At 39.6% G+C, this 18,187-nt stretch overlaps 1 protein-coding gene across 2 annotated transcripts; it reads right to left on the bottom strand.

The window, feature by feature from the left end:
• Window positions 1-76: 76 nt before the first annotated feature.
• slc17a5 (solute carrier family 17 member 5) lies at window positions 77-15,166 on the bottom strand. Of its 2 annotated transcripts, none has more exons than XM_034152128.1 (11): window positions 15,008-15,166; window positions 13,456-13,649; window positions 11,944-12,177; window positions 11,592-11,679; window positions 10,468-10,554; window positions 9,298-9,416; window positions 7,308-7,469; window positions 7,003-7,135; window positions 5,550-5,697; window positions 5,061-5,151; window positions 77-2,289 (listed from the first exon to the last, which is right to left on the bottom strand). In XM_034152128.1, exons 1-11 carry the CDS (start codon window positions 15,084-15,086, stop codon window positions 2,152-2,154), a joined length of 1,473 nt encoding a protein of 490 aa, XP_034008019.1. In that variant the 5' UTR covers window positions 15,087-15,166; the 3' UTR covers window positions 77-2,151. The 2 variants fall into 2 exon arrangements, with proteins under 2 accessions (XP_034008019.1, XP_034008018.1); XM_034152127.1 differs by having other exon boundaries at window positions 14,987-15,165.
• Between the last annotated feature and the right edge of the window lie 3,021 nt (window positions 15,167-18,187).

Raw genomic sequence — 18,187 nt, 5'->3', positions numbered from 1 at the left:
TGTAAATAAGTTATAAATAATGTTCCTTCACTTCGCTGTGACTGGATATATAATGAAATAACAACACAACACAATATCGATTTGAGAATAGCTGTATATGATTAAGTATATCATATACTGAGACCTGCGGATTTTTCTGCAGGTCTCCCTTGAAAAAGATATCTATGATCTCAATGGGACCAATCTGGTTAAATAAAGGTTTGAAATTAAGTGAAATTAATATACAATACATTACAGTGAATTAAGACATGTTGACATATTTCAAGGTTAAAAACATACAATGATTCCCTTTTTTGTAGAGTGTATCTATACAGTATATACACAGCAATCAAAAGTCCCCTATTCTCTGTTTGTAGACACATGTAAATGGAACAGAAAAAGCAGTAACGAGAAGATTCCTTTATGAAAACAATGAGTCCTTGGTCCTGACTTGTCTGACCCTGTTTAGGCTAATGTAATAAGGCACAAGTGCATTGGGATGATGATGCTACTTACAGCAACAACAACTGAGACAAATCCCTTCAGGCTGATTTTGGTTCACCCCTCTATAGTCATTACACTTAAAGGGGCAAGATACAAACAGTCATATATGGAGTAAAAAGTTAAGATAGAGAATTACTTCCATTCATATCGAGTTAAAGGTGGGGTAGGTAAGTTTGAGAAACCGGCTCGAGATCGCTAGAATTTGAAAATACACAACCGGAGAAAATCTGCCACTTCCTTACAGAGCCCCTCCTCCAACACACACGAACGCGCACATGACCAATGAGGGCACGAGATAAGTTTGTGCACAGATGGAAGGCTGACAGGCAGGTAGGCCATCCAGTTATTTTAGCCGGGCCGGCTCAGATGATTGGTCGTGCTTTTTACAGCGCCACGGCTTCCACAGATGACATTTTTTTATGGATTTTTTGTCAAAGCACTTAAGATATTCATTGCTATCGGGATGTTAAGAGCATTCCATGGAATATAACAAAAAGTGTATCTCGAGCCGGTTTCTCAAACTTACCTACCCCACCTTTAACTGTGCGCAATTAAAAAAACAAAACAGATACAAATTAAACAAACATCCTTTTTCCATTCTTCTCAGACACACCTGAGAGCTGACAAAGAAAGTGCAAATCCTGTGAGTAAATCAAAGGCTGTGTGTCCTCCAGGAACCTCTTCAAAGCACGTTTTACTTTCCCTTCATCAGAACATCTTCTTAGTCACAGATTAAAAATAAAATACTTTCAAAATGCTTTAGTTAAGGGCTGCTACCTTAACTATAAAAGGAGGACATAAACATGTTATTGTGCACATAAACATCCCTTATTGGCAACATATCACAAGTAAATACAAACAAATAAAATAACTTGGTCCCTTTTCAAATCCCATGAAAGACAAAGAGCTTTAAAATCCATTTTAAGGAGTCACTACAAGGCATGTGACAAAGCGTTGTGCATGTGTAGTCACATTGTTCCCTCTAGAGAAACGGTATCAATGCGTGTGTTTAGTCTAAGAGCATAATGACTTTGATGTCATTTTTTTGGGGGGGAAGCATTTAACCACTTCAAAAAAAAGTGTATTGGCACTAAGATGTGTCCGCACACAAGTGAAAATAAATGTCCTTGTTAAGAACGTAGACTTTTACAATGGCAATAACCATATATGCAAAGTGCTCTGGAGGCTCGAATGACAAACGAGCCTAGATAGTTTGCTACCTGACAAACCTGAAAACTAAAGGAACTACACTTGGATAAATCTGTATCATAGCTATTATATGCCAATTAAACAGGGTTTACTTAACCTTATATAACATAAAATAATTCCAATTTTTCTGCTAATAAAAAGAGAGTGGCCTGCTTCGTAAAAACAGCTTCCTCTGATACCTCTTAGAGATCAAACTGTGATTGTTTGCTCTGCTAAATAAAATGTTCCCTTCACTAAAATTGCACTCTTCTCTGTTCCTTGCTCTGACTGTAAAATTATCTGTCAACAGACTCTGGATCAGTCACAGTAACGAACATCCTGCAGGGTGTAATGGCAGTTAGTTAGCAGCGCTTTGACAATTAAAATCACAGCTGGAACGTATATCTCGCTGTTTACCCGTTGATTAATCAAACCATCACTCAAGCATCAAATGGAGGAGTCCGACGTGTGTTTTCTGTGTCAGTCTCCATGGTTGTAGGACGTGTGGACGGCCCAGGGCTGAACGCCTCCTCGGCCGAACAGAGTGTAGACCGTCGCTCCGAACAGGTTGATGCCGGCAGCGATGTAGAAAACTGTCTGCCATTCTTCTATGGTGTTCTGGAGGACAATCAGGAGAGTTCATAAAGAGTGTTAAAGGTCCCCTATTATACTGTTTTTCCTCAATATATTACAGGTCTCAGATATATACAGAACCTGTCTCTGAAGTGTTTGGCTCCAAACACCAAACAGATCATTGCAGCATCCCATAATCCCCTCTGTTTCAGCCCTGTTTCAAAAGTGCTGATTCTCTGTCTGTTACTTTAGATGAAAATAAGGAGCCCCTCCCCACGCCCCTCTGAGAGATATTTGGTTAAAAAGAACACAATGGTGCTCTAGGAGGAGATTCAGGTGATAAGGTGGGGGGGGGGGGGTTACCTTGGTTGGTGATTGGCTAATGGTTACACAAGACAAAAAAACGTGATGACATCATAAAGTGACCAAAATCTGATCAGCTGATTTTCAGACAGGTTTTTATATAAATGGATCAGGACAGAAAGAGAGAGAATCTTTTTTCCTGAAACTTTCAGAATCTCTTTCCACAGAGGGGACACGTGTTGATGTTTAAAAGACATGAAAAAATGGGTTTTGCATAATAGGTGACCTTTACAACTGTTTTATGCTCTAGCCAACTATTCAAGTTGCAGTTTGCATCAATTTCTGTACAAAATGTCATCATTTCATGTTATCTTATTAGACATTCAAGTGAAATTGTGATACTAATCAAACATTTTTAAGTTATAACCAAAAACCTTTTTTTTTTTTTTACGTCATACCGACCTTGACTAATTCTAATCAGTTCATCCTTAAGTCCAACTAAAAATACTGTATGTGCCACGTTTAAAGTAATTCCCATAAGGCATTCTGCTAATACTATTTCTAAAAAGGTTTGAATATATTACAATAAGACAATTGTAACAACAACAAATGATATGCACATCCTAAAAACTGAAATGGTGGAAATGTTCGTGTTAGTGACCCAAAAAAATGTGAACTTGCAAAATAATCATTTGATTTTTTCGTAATTTGTTTGGTTTAGGAAACCTGTTTCAGATAGTATCTTGCTTAAAAGAAGCTTTGATTGCAAATGTAATGATATTCTTGGTCTGTACTTTAAACTGATTTCTAGTAACTGCACAGTTTTTATTTATTTATTTTTAGCATTATTTTGTATCTGCCATACTGTATATCTAATGTTGGGGAATGTGCGGTTGTGTTTGTGTAATGTGATAAATGTAAAAAATCTATAAATACATGTTTAAAAAAAAAGAAGATACTTTGATTGTTTAACGGGGTTCTCAACTTTTTTGATCTTCACCTGGTCTGATTCACGTGATGTAGTGAATCAGACCCCCCCCCCCCCCCCTCCACTAACAGTACTATCTGTTTTGTTATGGCACTGTCTGCATCCTGAGCTTAGCGCCACACAAGATCACTCTGATTGGTTTAAAGAAACACAAACAAGCCAGGGCATTTTTCCCCTGAACCAGCGTTATTACGTTATGACGTTTCTCTGGGGCTGTGGAGGTCTGGCAGTGGGAGGATATTCTTCACCTGGTTGCCATTGTTGATAATATGAATAATGACAATGGTTGGATAATTGGCCAATAAACAGTTTTGTTCTCAACTGTGTGGTGATGGTTAAAAGCCAAAATCAATGATCTGCTGTATTAGGCCTAGGCTCCACGAGGACGAAAACGGGTTGAATCCACATATTTCTCATGCGTATAGCCCTTTAAGCTCGACGACGCCGTAACAGAAACGTAGAAACAGACCCCGCAAACGACAACGGGTCCAAAGGTGGATAGATCTGGGAACGGAGCGCTCTGGGGGGTCCAACGGGGCCGTGGGGTCGCCTATACGGTCATCCAGTTTCATAGCCCCGCCTCTCCCCGCCTCTCCCCGCCTCTCCCCACCTCTGCTGCTCACCCCCGCAAAAGTGCACTGCACACTGAATTCAGATTATTTATCTTTATCTCGATATGAACATAAACGCGAGTGAAGTCTAATCTGACAGGACGGAGACACGCAGCTCCTCCGGCTGTGAAGCAGCGGGAGCAAAACACACACTTCAAGTCAGATCACCACCCTTAGCTATTTTAATTACCTCTCAAACTACCTAAACTAGTTATAAATATGTTTATTTTTACTGTCGGGTTTACTTACTGGATCAGCTGCTGCATGAGGAAGCATGAAGATTTAAACTTTAACACACATTGACCGGCGAAAAACTCTGCGCGGTTCCCTCCGCCCCCACCGCGGAGAATACACAGAAGTGCAGCCATGACAACCATTCTTCTTCGCTGCTTTTGTGGAGGAAGTTGCTGCTTTTGTGGAGGAAGTTACAGCGCCACGTACAGGTTCGGCATATGTACTGCAGCTTTTCCAGCGGTTGGATGTAAACGGAGCCGTCTCGTGGAGCTTGACACAATCCGGTGTATATTGCGTGTGGGCGGAAGGTTTTTTGCGGTTGCATTTGCGTTACTCCGATGCGTTTTGCCGTATGGGTTCCCGTGGAGCTGGGGCCTTAAAACGCAGAGTACTACAACAGCAGAGACCGCATGGAGTACTGTCTTCCTGTTTTAATCCAGAAAACCAGACAAAGAAACCCTAATCCTGCTCTGACTAAACCTATTAAACAGGAAATGAAGTATCAAGCCAAGAAAGGATCCCATCTGTTTGGTAAGAGACGCTGGAGCTCAGGAGATCTGGAGTGATCTCAACCTTTTGAAACACCAAACTATCACTGCTCTGTTCAATGTAAGGGAATCTTATCCACTGTGCAGACGGGTTAATGACGGGTTAATGAAGAGTGAGGGTACACTTCTCACCTGTTGGGTGAGGGTCCTTGCGATGACTGGGCCCACCATGCCAGGAATGGTGGCAAACGTGTTGGTGATTCCCAGGAGAATACCAGCATACCTAGAAACAAAATGAGTACATCAAATACCCACTACAGTGTTGACTACAACTTAACAGCTTTCACTTGAATACAATTCATCTCCTTACACCTGGAGGAGATCTGAAACCTCTGTATGATAATGGACCAGAATATATTCTTATAAATTAAATGTTCCTGTACTTTCTCAGGATTTATAATTATGGACAAAATGACACATTACATTATTGTACAATTCTGACATTAAACATTTGAAAGGTCAAATGCATACAGTGTAACTAAATTACTTATAAGTGTTGAATTTAAGGGGGCAAAAACCATTTTTATGACATAAAAAGTTATTTTGTTTGTCAGTTTAACTTTGAGGTTTTCCTGGATGATGAGCACTAAGATGTTAGTTGATTAACTTGGTAATTCTTACGAAGGAGCGATGTCCAGGTGGTTGATGTTGAAGCCGGAGGCGGACACCCCCCCCAGAGCGGAGGAGAGGGTGAGGAAGGTCACAGCCAGGGTGTAGTCACAGCCGGTGTACCCCGCCGCCACCAGGAAGACGGCTGGCCCCAACATCCCTGCAGAAACAAACCATCAGGTGGTTCAGAAGCAGAGAGGGCAAAAGAACACACATCCTTTACTCAAGTAGAAGTACAGATACTCGTGTTTAAACATACTCTGGTAAAAGTAGAAGTACTGACTAAACTTCTTTACTCAAGTAAAAGTAAAGAGGGCTTTGAAATGTACTTCAGTAAAAAGTACCCATAACTAGCAGCTGTTTTAAAGAGTACCTGACCTCCCTTTATATTAATAGAACAATAATGTCATTGTTAGCTAATGAATGTTTCCATGCTGAACAACGGCAACATGACAACGTTTCCATTGGTCCCTCTTCTTTAGAGAAGACCAGGAAATGATGGATACACGGATCGTGTTCAAATCAATAGGCACGCAATGACTCTAAATAATAATGATCACGCCACCAAACACACATTCAAACTAAAGGAACCAGCCTGTTTGGGAAATGTGAGAAGTAGAAAGTACAGGTATTTGTGTTCAAAATGTAAGAAGTAGAAAGTACAGGTATTTGTGTTCAACATGTAAGAAGTAGAAAGTACAGGTATTTGTGTTCAACATGTAAGAAGTAGAAAGTACAGGTATTTGTGTTCAAAATGTAAGAAGTAGAAAGTACAGGTATTTGTGTTCAAAATGTAAGAAGTAGAAAGTACAGGTATTTGTGTTCAAAATGTAAGAAGTAGAAAGTACAGGTATTTGTGTTCAAAATGTAAGAAGTAGAAAGTACAGGTATTTGTGTTCAAAATGTAAGAAGTAGAAAGTACAGGTATTTGGGTTCAACATGTAAGAAGTAGAAAGTTCAGGTATTTGTGTTCAAAATGTAAGAAGTAGAAAGTACAGGTATTTGAGTTCAACATGTAAGAAGTAGAAAGTACAGGTATTTGAGTTCAACATGTAAGAAGTAGAAAGTACAGGTATTTGTGTTCAAAATGTAAGAAGTAGAAAGTACAGGTATTTGGGTTCAAAATGTAAGAAGTAGAAAGTACAGGTATTTGTGTTCAAAATGTAAGAAGTAGAAAGTACAGGTATTTGTGTTCAAAATGTAAGAAGTAGAAGTACAGGTATTTGTGTTCAAAATGTAAGAAGTAGAAAGTACAGGTGTTTGGGTTCAAAATGTAAGAAGTCAAAGTAAAAAGTCGTCAGAAAAATAAGTAGTGGAGTAAAGTACCGATACCAGACAAATGTACTTAAGTACAGTTACGAAGTATTTGTACTCCACTACTTCCCACCTCTGGTCAGAAGTAGCACACATGGTGTATTTAGACTTTAGAGCCTCACACAGTAATATAGTTATAGACAGTCCTCACCAACGATGGAGAAGACCTTCCTGACCGTGACGGTGCGGACGAGCCAGGTCTCCCTCAGGTGATCGGCCAGCTGACCGCTCAGCACCGCTAACACCACACAGCCGATGTAGGGAAGAGCCGACAGCATCCCGTTCTGTTGAGGACAAGAAAAGATGCTTGACTATGAACACTGTCTTTGAATTTTATAACCTTTTGACATCTAATTGTATTTTACTTAAATAATGTGTTAATATGCCCGTTTCATCTCACACCTCATCCCATCAGCGATCAGCTCCACAGATGCATGTGTGTGACGTGGCCCTCACCTGCTGAATGCTGAACCCCAGCACCTCCTTCATGTAAGTGGGCAGCAGCGTGAGCAGCGTGTAGAAGGTCCAGTTGTAGGAGAAGTGAGCGACCACGATGGCCCACAGCGGGCCGGACGTTAGGATGGCTCTCCAGGGGATGTATCCTGCTGACGTGGACAGCTGGGACAGGAAGTGGAGAACAGAGAGCAGATTTATTAGAAAGCTCTTCATTAATGCATCAAATGTGATAAATCGCCAAATGATTAGTAATTTCTTTAACACACACACTCAGACACTCAAATCCAGCACCAGACACGTTTTACGCTGCTATGGACAATCTTGCACTAATGCACATTTCTCAAAGTTATTGAAGGGACTGTTAATTTGTATATATTGATTGTTGTGCTTTTATTTATGTCTTAATGTGTGCATATGTATAAATGTGTCTGTTGATTGTGAATATATAGGATATACATATTTGTATATATATATTTGTATTTTTTGTATTCGGGATTGTGGGAAACGGCTTTTCGATCTCTCAATGTCGAGTAAAGCTGCTCCAGAGACACTATTTCAAGCATACTACGTCATCGAGTGGCGCCGAAGGACTGTTTAAATGCCCAGCATACATGTGCTACCAAGCAAGCCTCCTCGACATTGAGAAACGGCCTCTGTCTGTACACACAAACTGAAGGATGGACAATAAAGTTGACTTTGAATTTAACTTTCAACCTTCAGCTGTGTGATTATTTGCATTGCATATGTACATAAATAAATCCAGGTACACCACTAGGACGTGTCTATGTAACCTCTGAATAAATGGAAACAGGCTTTCTATGATCCTGTAAAGTCTCATGCCAGTTTATCTTCCAATGGGTCTCTATTGCTCTTTTTATTCTGTTAGCTTTATCTCCCCCTGCTGGTGGGAAGTAGGGACTGACTGGAAAAATTGGACTTGTATCAGAGTTTATAAATGGGTGTTTTTATATATGTTTGCTGTTGTTGAACATGACCCGAAATTACTTTTAATTCATATATACATTTGTATCAGTTTTAGGATTCTTTGTCACTGTAGAGACGTGCAAAATAATGTTTTTTTCTTCAAGAGTTAAAGTCAGGTGAGTAACTATATATAGGGAGGCGTGTGGTGCAGTGGGTTGAGCATTGGTTTTTGGATCAGGGGGTCACAGGTTCAAACCCCACTGCAGTCAGCATGTCGTTGTGTCCCTGAGACACTTCACCCCAAATTGCTCCTGTGGGGATTGCCCACAGTATTGAGTATGTAAGTCGCTTTGGATAAAAGTGTCTAACATGTAATGTAATGTACAACTGTTTATTTTGGGGGGTTGAGGTATTCCTTGTCATCTTGTTATTTTCTAATTCACAACACTGCAGAAGAATCCAACAGTTATACTTTGTGACACTGTGTCTTCATAAAGATTCATGAGTTATGAGTGAGCGTCTGAATGTGATAATAAAGTGAGTCATAGCGAGGGCCGTGACACCGATGAGTTACACAGATAAGAGAATAAAACACAGCGTCACACTGAGGTTATGCAACATTACTATCTGATGATTGTACTGCGCAGGAAACGCCTGAAATACTCTGCTGCTACTGTCTTCACAAGAGAGTGAAGAACAGAACAAAGGATATCTCAAAATACCAATTAGTGATATAATCTTCTGAACTTTTACATATTAATAACAGCTAAAAATAAAGAATTCATCAAATATATTTTACTTTTTGGTGGGTATTTTATTTGTTAAATACGTTGCAAACAAAAAAAGGAGAAGAGGAAATAGTACAAAAAAATTGATGATGTTTTTTTTTGTCGTATTTTAAAGTTTGAGTCACATTTCATAGTTACCTGTTAATTCACCAGGTTTCATTGTTTTTGAGTGCTGTTTTTGTGCAAACCAGAGTTGAATAATAAAACCTTTCCTCATATCTACGAAGGCTTGTTTTTAAAGCTTGATTTCTGGACACAGAGTCTGTTTCTGGTGTTACCTCGTTCTTGAGAGAGTTGGTGATGTAGAGCCTCTCCTGCTCTGAGATCCGAGGGTGAGTGTTCGGACTGTCGAAGGCCAGACACGTCCACAAGACGAACCACACCAGGCCGATAGCACCTGCACACACACACACACACACACACACACACACACACACACACACACACACACACACACCACACACACACCACACACACACACACACACACACACACACACACACACACACACACCACCACACACACACACACACACACACACACACACACACACACACACACACACACACACACACACATCACACACACACACACACACACACACACACACACACACACACACACACACACACACACACACACACACACACACACACACACACACACACACACACACACAGGATTGTAATGATGGTGGAAGAAGGCACTGTGTTTGTCAGTTTCATGAAACTAAAATAAGTAATCCCCCTTATTTAACTGTGTAATATAAATCTGCTTACATCTGCCCTGTGGTTTACAAATGGGGTTAACTAGTGGCAGTGGCATGCAAGCCAGTCAATTAGGCAGGACTTATTTTTCCATCCGTGAGCACATTTTCTTCTCAAACTTGCGAACTCATCGTTTCCACCGGCCAAAGAGGAACAAAGGAGCAGACACTGGAAACAGCTGGTCTGAGGATTAGAGGATAAGTGTTCTCTCAAACATCTCTGACTAATCAATGGAGAGGCTGCTTGACGCCAGGGAAATACTCCAGAGACTCCATAATCCAGACCTGCAGCGACTACAGAAGAGCATTTTTTATTTACACTTTCCTAATTAGACAAGATGAGACATCGTCTGAGATGTTCACTCAATAATCGACTTATTCATGATGTCACTTTCATGACCTAAAGTCTTACTAGACAATGGTTTTCTGGCTTAATGCATCACGTGGAAATAGAATAGTAAGGAATTCATCAATGATAAAAAAAGTTGCTCATATTCTGAAATCAATGCAAAAACCGCAACACAAAGAAAAGTTGAAGCTCATCAAAACCCAAATAGAAATCAGGAAAATGTGTTAAATCACTGGAATTGGAAATAAAATAACGTATTTCTGGTGGAGGGAAAGTCAGCAACAAAGGAACCACCCTCCCACCCTACACTAGCGAAACCCCCAGATGTTTTACCGAATATGTAGAAGACGTAGGTCCAGTCCAGGTAGAAGCAGATTTGTCCAGACAGAGGAAGAGATACGACCGTCCCCAGCTGGGCTCCTGGGGAGGAAGAGAGAAGACAAACATTTGTATCCTGCAGCGGTCTGAATGCACAGAGTAACTTACAAATGATGAATATACAGAAAGTGAGAGGTAGACATTCAAAATGATATGTCTGATGATGAGGTGAGATGGGTGAGTCATACCCTGCTCTACACATGGTGAGCGAGAGTGTAACGGAGGTGATCTCTGGGGCCATAGATCTCGGCCTCCGTTACGGATTATATAGCTTCATTATTGGCGAAGTATATTAATTTGTTCCACCCTAAAACATTGCACAGGAAGAATGTGATTATATGTAATTTATGCATCTATTTGTCACGATCTGTCTATGTTTTAGTTTGTCTGTCTCTGTTTCCTGTTTTAGTTTGAAAAGTGTTCCCCCTCCCGTCTTGTCTGTTGCTGGTGATTGCGTTCACCTGGTGCCCTGTGTTTTCTCCTCCCTCCTCACCTGTGTCTTGTTCGTTTGATTAGTCCTGTGTGTATTTAGGTTCTGTTTTCCTGTTAGTGTGTGTGTGTGTGTGGGAGATCCTTGTTGCTGGTGACTGTGTTCACATGAGACAGTAAGATTGAGGCTGTGTCATGTACCACAAGGAGTAATAAATGCCCACACCGGGTTGTATTGGGACGTTCTGCCTCTGCCTCCTTGCTTGGTCGGGCCGCTCAATGGTCAGCTTCACAGAGAGATTAATCATTTAGATCAAGTTCCTACATTGTAAGTTAATATGTTGTTTTGAAATGAGTAAGTACAAAAAAATCATTCAGAAAATAGTGGAAAATATCTTCAAATTGTTTTGTGTCCAGAAGTTAAAACGCTTCAATAACCAAATCTAATGTTGTGCTTTTAATCTAATATCAACAATGTTTTTCTATTCATCAATTTATTAAACAATTAGTTGGAAAGCTAATATCACGATTCTGTTAAAGGAACATTAAGGCAGTTAAAACCCAATTCTACTGTTTCATACTGTGTTGCATAAATAAAAACGTTTCCCTTTGTGTTAACATTGTACCCCTTGTGTGTGTGTGTGTCTTACCGATGTAGGAGATAGTGAGCAGGCGGCTCCTCTCCAGCGGGGGGGCCCAGGCCGCCCACATGGTGTACATGGCAGGGAACGTCACTCCCTGAAGACAAACATAAGAAGAGCATCAACAGGAGTGCAAAAAGTACAAATAACCATCCACTTATCTGTACATGCAAACCATCGCTGTATCTGGTGTGGCTGTAGGTGTGTCTATTAACTCCATTAAGATTATGGGTGCTCATAGATGCATTTTAAAAGGACATTTAAAGCACATTTTGTATTTGAATGCACTACAGCTTATGGTATACATTTCCCCACAATGTTTTGTATCACCCTGTGTTTATGTAGTAATGAAACAACCTACCTCTCCTATCCCTTCCAGCACCCTGACAGCGATGAGGTATTTTGCGCCCAGGTCAGCAGCCACAGGGGTGAGCAGCGTAAAAAATACAGTTCCCAGGATCCCCAATCCCATCAGCCACTTGGGGCCCCAGCGGCCGGCCAGGTATCCCCCGAGGATCTGTGTGAGGATGTATCCGTAGAAGAAGGAGCCCAGGATCCAGCCCTGGGTCTCAGAGTCCCAGTTATACACACTGGCCTGTAGGGGGGGGTGTCAGGAGTTTAGTTTGATCAAACTACAGTTTTACTGCTTGTGTGCACAGGTTACTTCAACAGTCGGTTTGTACTTGTTATTCACTTTATGTTCCTGTTTTTACAATCATCTTGTTTTTTTGAACGTCCTAAAGTTCACCTCTAACATGAACACACACTAGAGCTGCATCAACTAGTCCTCTAATCGACAGATAGAACAAATATACGTAATCTTTCATGCAAATATAGCAAGAAATGTCATTGTTTTGACCTCAAATATAGAGACTTCCTGCTTTTTCTCTGTTTTTATATAATTGAAACTGAATATCTTTGGATTTTCAAAAGGAATAACAAGACATGTAAAGATGTCACCATCACTCAATATTTTACAACACTTTTTGGACAATTAATTGACAGATTATACAATTATGAAAATAGTTGTTAGTTGCAGGACAGTCACACACAGTCAACAACAAAGGGCAAGTATGGTCAACATTTACGTTGTTGATTTTGTCCATGCATTGTTATGTCTGTCTGCAAAGAAGCGGTCATCAACACAGCTTCTCAATAAGAAGCAAAAGGTTACCCAACAAAATAACAGCATCTCTGTAGAACTGTTCTGACAATAATGCAGAACCTTTCTGGATGATTGTAGCAGCCTTTTGTTACCTTCACAGACTGTAAGGAGGGGCGGGTCATTGTCATATACTCAACTGTTCAGTTTGAAAGATTGAAAAGCTTAGTTTGTGCATCAGTCCTAAATGCGGTTTGAAACCAGATTCTATTTTTCAAGGACAAATTACTAATCAGATGTCAACTTATAAATCTAACTATCCAGTAATGATTACAGTTTTTCCAGGCAGACAAATAGGGAAAACATTGGGGGAATTTTTAAAGCCCGACAACAAGGGTTTTACTGTCTGAAATGGGTGTGATCGTGTGTGCTCTTTCAACTTTAATTAAACTATTTGTCTCTAAAAGGCCACAGAGGAACACACAAGGATGAGTAACAATAACAATCTTAAAGCAGTACTAGTTGTGAAAATGATGAATTGAGCTGCTGTTGCAGTGGGCACTTACTTACTACTTGCAGCTGGATTTACTTTTTTTTTTTAAGTCTTTTTAGGCAGAAAATGTAGTTATTTGTGCCACTTAAATCGTTCTTACTTTGCAAAAAGGACTTAACTAATCAAGGAAATGCTCTTGTGTGCAATACAGCTCCAAGGATAAGTTGAACCAGTTTTAATTATTCTTTTGACTCAGCTGTGTTTCTGTTCTTACTCACTGTGTGGTTGTGTTTGGGGCGTGGAGGGTTGGCATGAGCCGGACACACTGAGCTGCTGTGGTTTGTGTCGGACTGGGTGTTGTTCAGCATGTCCACCATTGCCACACTGAGGTTCACGCGCAAGGAGTAGACCACAAAGAAACCAAAAGAGGAGAGAAGAGCCAGGCCATAGCGCGATGAGCCGCATGCTGGGACTGCAGGAGACGGAGACAACAACAATGAGACTGTTTGCAGGATGATGTTAGCTGTATTTGTATCACACATTATAGAGAAAAATGACTATATATATTTATATGTGTACTGAATACAACCAAACTTGGGCTGTGAATTAATCTATTGACAAATGTTATTAATCATTGAAAAAAGAATAACACATAGCATTCATTTACTCTTTATTATGACAGTGACAATGTTAATCACTGGCTACAATATATACATCTTTAAAATAAAGTAATTACAGATCATTCTCATTCGGCAGACCAAATTGATGTTTAAGTGGATTTAATTTTGACATAATGCCCCATTTGTTTCAATAACTATACCTTCTATCTACATGCAATGAGTCTCTTTTGCATAATGTGCAGATAAAGTGTCATTATGGTTAGCACTGCTACTATAGTTTGCATAGTAAAAGAAAAGCACCTTCTCTCTCAGTCATTTTAAAAGATAATGACACAACATTACATTACAAGTTAGACACTTTTATCCAAAGCGACTTACATACTCAATACTGTGGACAATCCCCACAGGAGCAATTTGGGGTGAAGTCTTGCCCAGGGACACAACGACATGCTGACTGCAGTGGGGTTTGAACCTGTGACCCCCAGATCCGAACACCTACGGACAACCCACTACGCCACACGCCTACACAACCAGTTTTAGTCTTCTTATCTGGCAGGTTGGCAGGTTGGCATGCCTAACATTATACATTTATACCTTAATGGATTCTCAGTACACTTTTACACCAACATAGACTGTTTCTCAGGGTTTCAACTTATATCCAGACTTTGCATAACTTTTTAGGAACCGTTTTTATCTAAATAACTATTTAGGTATGCAAACATGACATGACTCAAAGCTCAGGTGCACATTAGGTGTGTCTTATGACAAAAGCTCAGAACGGATTGTCCCTAAAACTCGTGACAAAGGCACAGGTTGGGTGTGGGAAATGAAATCAATATTCAGATGCACCTTGCAACAAAATCCAACTGTAAATTAGACATGTTTATATATGTGGACATTGTAATCATTGGGCAATTATAGAGGCGTCCGTCGTGTTGTATCATTATACATTATTAAGTATAATCAATTATGGTGCAGGTGTTCAACTTATCACTATTGATTATTTGCTGTGTAAACAAAGAGTTGCCATGAGTTAAACACGTAACAACGTAATTAAGCAATTAGTTAAAATAGGTTCCATTTAAGCTTTTTCTCCACATTTAACAGCCTGAAACAGCGCGGCTTTGAGACATATGTTCCGAAATGAACCTCCCTTACAGGCAATGGTAATGTTAGCTTGCTCGGTTACCTGGAGATATTTTAGTTTTACCTCTCTGGACTCTTTCCTCCTCGGCCCTTTGAAGCAGTGGTGTATCGTCCCTCTCCGTGTCCGACCCGTACCGCTCCATTTTACAGTAAACTGGGTCCACTACTGCATCCCAGAAAAACAACAACAAAAGCTCCGGCTCGACTACACGTCACAAGATAAGCCGCGTCACGTGACGAGGGCCACGGGACCGGAAGTAAGAAGGAAGTAGTAGGAGTATTTTAAAATGCGGGGACACATTTTATGGGGTTTTATTATATTTTATATTGTTGCATCGACTCAGTTGTCTTGTGTCTTATTATCTGTCAGAGTGAAACCATTATTTATTTTATTCCATTTTATTTGTATTGTCATACATTGTACCTCCATGTGTCTATTAACCTGATACAATGTTATATTTGGCTGCATGTACCTTTTAAAGTTCTTAACAAATAATCTGAGGGGAATTTCTTGTTGTTTGTTTGTTAACTTGTCATTTTGTAAAGCACTTTGAGCCTGCATGTGTTGTATAAAAAGTGCTATATAAATAAAGCTTTATTATTATTATTATTATTATTATCTGTGGTTCTCAAAATTAAAACTTTTTGCTAAACATTATGTATTTTTCACTTACAATATCTATATACTTTATCATGAGGCCCTTTGTCCTATAGAGGCGACTCATGATGGTCTTGTATGAGTGTTGAATTATATGAAAACATAACATTGTGTCCATCTTGTTTGTGCAACCGACTTCAATTCTCAAAAAGAAAGGAAGGAGTAGGCCTACTGACCTTTCTACCATTGTGCTACTCATTGTTCGTGGTTTTATTTAATTATATTAGACTCAGGCCATGAACCTAGACAACTGCCCGCTTATTATGATTATCTGTTTGCCATTTGGAAACTGTCTGCAAGTTCCTTGTCTGATCTTTTAATTTTTAATTTAATTTGCATTGTTTGTATAAAATACCCTTGCTTATTCTTGGACTACTTTTTATATCTGAGGTTTTTAGCACCCACCCAATAAAAAAAAATGTGTGTACAAAAAAGACAGTTAGGCCTAATGCTTTTACAGGCTTTTGGTGTCAACCTTGCATTCCCCACAATGCACAATTCAGTAATAGACAATAATAGAAGGGTTTTGTAATTATTTTGTCAGTTGTTTAGTAATGTGATTTTCAGGCTTTATTAAGGAAATCATAATTTTCCACAAACCACATTTCTTGAAGAGCAAGTTTTGTTTTGTTTTTTGGAACAGGCAGAAACTGACGGTACATTCTTCTTGCAAAAACTCACTGAAATCAGATGATGTGTGGGAATGATGTAACCTTCAAACACAGCTTTGTTGTTGAAATCTGAGGCAGCTCAGCTGTTTGTCTCTGGGCTTTATCATCGCCACCGCAGACGAGAGACAGAAACAAAGAGAGAAACATGCTGCAGAAATGAAGAGAGACAGACACATATGAGCGGACAGACTTCTACAACAGTGACCTACCAACATGAACAGAGAGACAGACAGTCTTCTGTCAGCCACGGGGCTTTGGTTATAAGTATCTGAAACACGAAACATCAGAGACATCAAAGAACAAAACACGTGGACGACATCTGAGTTAAAGTGTTGAGGATGTTAGGTTCTAAAAAACTGAATTATACAAGTCTTTTATCTTGACCTACTTTTGACAAGTCCTTGACAAGCCATTTGTCATGTTTTACATCAGTTTGAGAAGCAAGTCTAAAGGTCTGCACTGCAGGCGTCCCCCTTGCTTTGAACCTGACCTTTGACCTTTTATGAAGAAAAAATGGCAAAAAATATATTATCGGGTTTTATTCTCCTATAGGAGAGGGGAGAAGACCTGAAAGATGACATGTTGAAAAATCACATTTTGCAGTAACTACAGATAATATATTAAAGAGTAGTACTTGAAATTAAATGATGGATTCCTGGTGAAGTAGCAGACTACTCCAAAGCTGCTCTGAATAATTGTTGTTAATCAACAATTTGCCAGATCACTATGTGTAATGTGAAAGGGGTCCCATGTAAGAGTCTTTCATTTTACAGCCTGCAAACTTTACAGTTTTGGTTCACTCTCAATGTTCTAATTTACATTGTTTCAAGCAGCTGAAAGCAAAAATTATCATCATCTCACAGATTGCTATCTGCTAGGTACCAAACGATGGACAGACAACGTTAGCAGCTACATAAAGATTTTTAAGAAAGAACATAGTGATAGCAATGAGTCTCTTTTGCATAATGTGCTATTAGATAAAGTGTCATTATGGTTACCACTGCTACTATATTTTGCATAGTGAAAGAAAAGCACCTTCTCTCTCAGTCATTTTAAAAGATAATGACATAACCAGCTTTAGTCTTCTTATCTGGCAGCTTGCCATGCCTAACATAATACATATGTACCCTAATGGATTCTCAGTACACTTTTACACCAACATAGACTGTTTCTCAGGGTTTCAACTTGCATATCCAGACTTTGCATAACTTTTTAGGAACCGTTTTTATCTAAATAACTCTTTAGGTATACAAACATGACATGACTCAAAGCTCAAGTGCACATTAGGTGTGTCTTGTGACAAAAGCTCAGAACGGATGTCCCTAAAACTCGTGACAAAGGCACAGGTTGGGTGTGGGAAATTAAATCAATATTCAGATGCACCTTGCAATGGTAATGTTAGCTTGCTCGGTTAGCTGGAGATATTTTAGTTTGACCTCTCTGGACTCTTTCCTCCTCGGCCTCCTGTAGCATTTAGCTGTTAAAGACTTGAAATATTTCTCCAGAATTTATGGATAAAAATGTTTAATAGAAAGGGAGTATTGGACCTACATTTATCAAGTAGCTGGAAACACAACATTAAAAGATGATGTGGCTCTGCTGCTCTTATAATGTTATTGTGTGTTCACAGTTTGTAGCACTGCCCTCAAGCTTCAAACCCACTGTTGATTGTTTGGTAATGGGGCCTCTCCCTGCAGCTTATGCAAGTCAAATTAATTAATTTGGAATAAGGCATCGAAGAGGAAAAATTAGACGATAGAAAACATATAAAAGTTCACGTGTCCTAATGACATATCCAACAACACATACTCTGACAAGTAAAAGACTGGACACTGCAAATACAAACAAACTTTGACACTTTAATGGCACTGGCCTACTGTGAAATTCTCCACTGCAGGCGACAACCAGATTCACT

This window comes from Trematomus bernacchii, unplaced genomic scaffold (assembly GCF_902827165.1).
Source record: "Trematomus bernacchii unplaced genomic scaffold, fTreBer1.1, whole genome shotgun sequence".
Lineage (NCBI taxonomy): Eukaryota > Metazoa > Chordata > Actinopteri > Perciformes > Nototheniidae > Trematomus > Trematomus bernacchii.
This window is presented reverse-complemented; position numbering and strand designations above follow the sequence as displayed.

Coding starts and splice junctions, on each gene's coding strand:
- slc17a5 (XM_034152127.1), bottom strand. CDS start 15,086: ATGGAGCGGTACGGGTCGGACACGGAGAGGGACGATACACCACTGCTT. Junction 12,178..13,455: donor GCCCCAAACACAACCACACA/GTGAGTAAGAAC, acceptor CCCCCCCTACAG/GCCAGTGTGTATAACTGGGA. Junction 7,470..9,297: donor CCAACTCTCTCAAGAACGAG/GTAACACCAGAA, acceptor TTCCTGTCCCAG/CTGTCCACGTCAGCAGGATA.